This window comes from Suricata suricatta, chromosome 15 (genome assembly GCF_006229205.1).
Source record: "Suricata suricatta isolate VVHF042 chromosome 15, meerkat_22Aug2017_6uvM2_HiC, whole genome shotgun sequence".
Taxonomy (NCBI): domain Eukaryota; kingdom Metazoa; phylum Chordata; class Mammalia; order Carnivora; family Herpestidae; genus Suricata; species Suricata suricatta.
The window spans coordinates 77,668,848-77,673,434 of NC_043714.1; the positions used below are offsets into that span (position 1 = coordinate 77,668,848).

Here is a 4,587-nt window from a genome sequence, read left to right on the forward strand (position 1 = left end):
CTTTTGCCTGCCCTCATCCTGGAGTTCCTGGGAGCGAGTGCAAGCGTCTCTGGGGGTGTAGAAGAGGTTCCCGCCCATCGCCAGCCACTTCCTCCAATAAAGTCTTGTTTGGCCACAGCCTACCTGTCCATCCTTTGTCCTCAGAATGGGACTCCCTCCGAGGCCATGGCACACTTTTCCTGGAGTCCACCTGCTTCCAAGGCTCCCGACGTCTAGTATGGAGCCCACGAGAAGCCATGTGGCCCCTGCCTGGCCAGCACCCAGTGCTTTCCCTCCAGGCTCCCATCACCAAAGGCTGGCCTGGGGGGCTCCTTGGGGCCAGCTTCCTGTCCTCCGTCCACAAATGCCCTGGGGCCTGCCTGGTGCCTGTCTGAGGGACCAGGCTGTCCCCAGGGGGTCCTGGAGGAGCAGGGACTTGTGCACCTGCTGCCTGGACACAGCCATCACACGCCTGCATTTGTGACCCTGAACCAGAGTAAAAGTGGAAGAGATGTTGGGATGGTGCCCCAGGGATGGTGACTGGCCATTGCTGGTGACCCCAGCCCATGCTCCTCTGTCACCAGCAGTGACTGGCAGCTAGTTTGCCCTGGTGGAGGGTGAGTCCAGTGGTGTGGGAGCTGAAGAGATCCAGGGTTACCCCAGTGAGCACCTAACTGTCTCGTGGCTGCAGAGAGCCATGACCCTGACCCTGGGGAGGGACTGGAACATAGGGGAGACCCTTTTCCGACTGCTGGGTTGGAGCCCCTTGTCTAAAGGGTGTGGCCTGTGCTGTTGGGGGCGGGGCCGATTGGAGCAGGACCTCTGCGGGAAGATCTGGGGACCCCTGTGGGAGGCACAGGTGGGAAGGGAAAGGGAGCTGGCCAGAGGGTGCGACCAGGCCCGGGGGCTGCAAGAGACACTGAGAAAGCAGAACAGGATTTGGGAGGTGGCCATGAAAGGCGGCAAGGATAAATGCGCGTCCGAGCTTGGAGGTGAGCCAGCTATGAGACCCGCTGCGGAGGGGGCGGCGCGTCCTAGAGTCTGAGGCGTAGCCCCCGCTGATGGACGGGGACAGATGAGGCCCTGGGAATCGGCACCACAGCCCAGAAAGGAGCAGGTGAGGCCCCAGGAAGCCCAGCCCTGCGAACACAGGCCTGGGGGTGCTGAGAGGTGCGGATATCCGGGCACCCAGCGCAGGGGAGGCTGGGAAGCGTGTGAGGGCCTGGTGACAGGTATCCCCTAGGGGCGCCGGCATGGAGGGCTGGTGGAAGTGAGCGGGAGGAGCGGGCTAAAGCAGTTTGGCCGTGAAGGGGAGCCGGGCCCGGGAAGGGGCTGAGGTGGGAGGAGTCGCCGAGGTGAGGGGATGTGTCGGCGGGACAGGTGAGGCAGGTGGGGGTCTTCACTGGTCCCCACAGGGATGGGCGCTGGTGTCCAGAGGGACGTCTGAGTTCACAAGACTGAAGTCTGCAACGCTCAACTGGGTGACTATATATATTTAGGGACGTGTCGGGAAGAACCTGTTGTGGCTTATTGTTAACACCTGAATGTGCAGTCACATCTGAGACGTTATTTGCAGGACGTGGAGGACGCACACAGGGCGCCCCCTCGGCCATGGGCCGTGTGCAAGCAGGCTTGTCAGTGACCACGGCCAGGCCAAGGGCACTCCAGCGCATCTGGCTCCTCGGTGACCTTCCGCCTGAAGCAGAGTGCCTGCTGTCACCTTGCCAGGCTCGTGGCTTTGGTGACCATGCTGTGAGCTGCTGAGGGGCAAGCGTCCCCCAGCCTCCCCAGCCTCCCCCATGTGGAGTCACAGTGCTGCCTTTGCTGTGACCCCGTGTGTCGAATCTTCCCTGGTCTGAGCGACTGCCGTTTCTTACACTGCTGCGCAAACACTGATTTCACAATGCGAGCACTCACGGTGGGGAAGTGTCTCAGCATTTGGTGCCAAAATGTGTCATTCCAAATGAGTGTCACTCTCCACAGGCGAGAAAGATACAAGAATGGTCAGCAGGGAAACTTTGATTTTGCGAGTTGGTGACAAAGAAAGGATCCAGAACAGAGTGGACTTGGGGTCCGCTGGGACCTGAGCCAGCGCAGCCACACACCCCCCTCCCCTGTTCCGAGTCCAGGTGCTCCACACCCAGCCCTTTTCCGGGGCTGCCGGGCCCCTTCGTGGCTCAGGCCACCATCATCCATCTAGACAGCATTTTGTGCTGCAAAACCCGGAGCTCTTACCCCTTACCAGGTGCTGGCCAGAGCGGGGCGGCCCGGGACCAGGCCTGCCTCAGTCTCTCAGGTCCTCTGTGCCCCCATCTGCCAGTGGCCCACCGGACAGGACAGCGCTTCCCGAGAAGGACAGCCTTTGGGTCTGGCTCCGTCCTCCATCACAGGTCACCCCCAACCAGCACTGCCTCCCCTCAGGGAGACGAAGGGCCCCTGAGAACGGTGCCAGGAGGCAGAGAGGAAAGTGAGCAGAGCAGGAAGTGTGCTGAGCCACCAGCCAACGAGGGAGACACACCAGGCCCTGGGGACGGGCGAGGCCAGGGGAGTGGGGCTGGGGCTGACAGGAGGCGGGAAGGAGGGAGCCGCGAAGCAGCGGCGGAGGTGGAGCCAGCCGGGAGGCAGTGAGCAGAGGGGAACCCTGAGACACGGCAGCCCTGAGATGTGAGGCCCCCAAAGGATGGGGTACTGAGGTGCAGATGGCCCCCCAGAAAGCTGGGAGCCGAGGCAGAAAGAGATGGCCCCCTGAAAGGTGGGGGCCTAAGGCACAAAGAGATGGAGCCCTGAGGCGAGAATGAAGGTCTAAGGGGACCTGAAGCTCAACCAGGTGGTGGAGGCAGAGGAGTCAGAAGGGGGAGGCTCAGGGCACAGGGATGGGGAAGGACCTGGAGGAGTAAGGTGCAGGGCAGGAGGGGCTGGAGCCCCAGAGGGGAGAGGCCCGGGCAAAAGGCAGGGTGCGGCGGGCGAGCTCTGGGTGGACGGAACCAGGCTCAGGCTGTGCTCCGCGCCCCCCCTCCCCCTGAGAGAGCAGGTGCTCTGCCCGGCGCTGGCAGTGATGCCGGCACCTGGACCTGGGCTGTCGGGCCAGCAACCTCACTTCTTGCTTTTGAAAGTACCCAGAATTTTGGGCATGAACTTGCCCACCTTGCTGTCCCTGGTGTCCTCCTCTGCAGGGGCCTCCCCTGCCCCCGGGCCACCGGCCTCTTCCTTTTTGCAGAAGACCTCGAACCTGCTATAGACGCGCTTCTCCTTGCGCATACTCTCCATGCGGCGCAGCAGCCGCTCCCGCTCCTCGGCGCTGGCGGGCATGGTGCGGCTCAGCCTGCCCTGCGTCCCCAGGCTGTCGGAGCGGAAGATGGCAGAACATTTGTCCTTGTCGGACATGTCCGGGGCCAGGCCGCCAGCAGCCGGTGAGCGGCCTAGTTCAGGACTGCTGTGAGCCAGGCCCGGGGCCGGGACGGGGACCCCGCGGTGTTTCTGACCGTGGGCGCTGATCTGCTCCAGAATGGCTTTCGTGTCATCCCGCAGGTTGCTGCTGTACAAGGCGTTGGCCGTGGTGGAGGTCGTGCGCGCCCGCGGGCTCCGCTCGTCTCCGGTGGCAGCCTCAGCGCTATCAGCCCTGCCCAGCGACGGCCGCCGGGGGCTCTCTGGCTGCCCGTTCTCCTGCGGCGCCGGGAAGCCGCCCTCATCCTCTGTGCGCCGCTCACTCTTGGGGCTCAGCAGCTGGCGGAGCCGCAGGGAGCCCTTGCGCAGGACTTCCATGGGGCCGCCTGCCGGCTCCTCCGCGGTCCCAGTCTTGGGAGACTCCCCGGAGAAGGTAAGGGTCAGGCTGCCCCTGCGCTCGGGCACGGGGGGCACGGGGCTGCCCCTGCGCTCGGGCACGGCGGGCACGGGGCTGCTCCTGCGCTCGGGCACGGCGGGCACGGGACTGCTCCTGCGCTCAGGATAGGCCGAGGTGGGGCTCCCTCTCGGCTCAGAGTGGGGTGTCTGGCGGGACCCGGATCCCTCCAGTGGGGGGCTGTCCCGCCCTTGCGGGGAGGAGGAACGGCCCTGGGCGGAAAGGAAGCGAGAGGGCAGCCGGTCGGTGCCGCCCCGGCCCAGCGTGTCTAGCAGCTGGGTGGCAGTGAGCGTGGCCGCTCCGGGCTGCCTCTCGGCCTCCTGATGCAGCCGCTGTGCGAAGGAGTCGCGCAGGTCCAGCAGGCAGCTCTCGAGGCTGCGGCGCTCGCTTCCCACGCCGCCCGGCGCCACCACCTCTTCCCGCCACGCCTGGGACACGACAGCCTTGCTGTGGCTGGTGACTGTTACCGGAGCCCCTGCCCCTCCGGCATCCCGCGACGGGCCCTTGTACTTCTCCAGGAGCTCGGCCACCTTGGCGGAGGTGGCGGAGCGCACGGCCTCGCCGCCGGGGCCCAGCGTCTCGCTCACCGCCTGCTCCTTGTGCAGCAGCTGCACCTTGTCGGCGGCGGCCCCCGCGGCCCCCGCGGCGCCCTCCGCCTGCGAAGCGCTGAAGATCAGCGAGGAGCGCAGGCGCGAGCTGCGCTGGATCAGCGGGTTCAAGCGCGAGCGAAAGGAGTCCTGCTTGGCCAGCCCCGCCTCCTCCGAGCCCTC

At 65.5% G+C, this 4,587-nt stretch overlaps 1 protein-coding gene across 1 annotated transcript in view; it reads right to left on the reverse strand.

Annotated features, from left to right (window-relative positions):
* Positions 1 to 1,457: 1,457 nt before the first annotated feature.
* Positions 1,458 to 4,587, reverse strand: part of FAM83H (family with sequence similarity 83 member H) — an 11,372-nt gene continuing 8,242 nt past the window's right edge. The window contains exon 5 of the mRNA XM_029923345.1: positions 1,458 to 4,584. Coding sequence (XP_029779205.1) covers positions 3,073 to 4,584 — 1,512 coding nt within the window. The 3' untranslated portion in view covers positions 1,458 to 3,072. The remainder of the gene's footprint in view (positions 4,585 to 4,587) is intronic.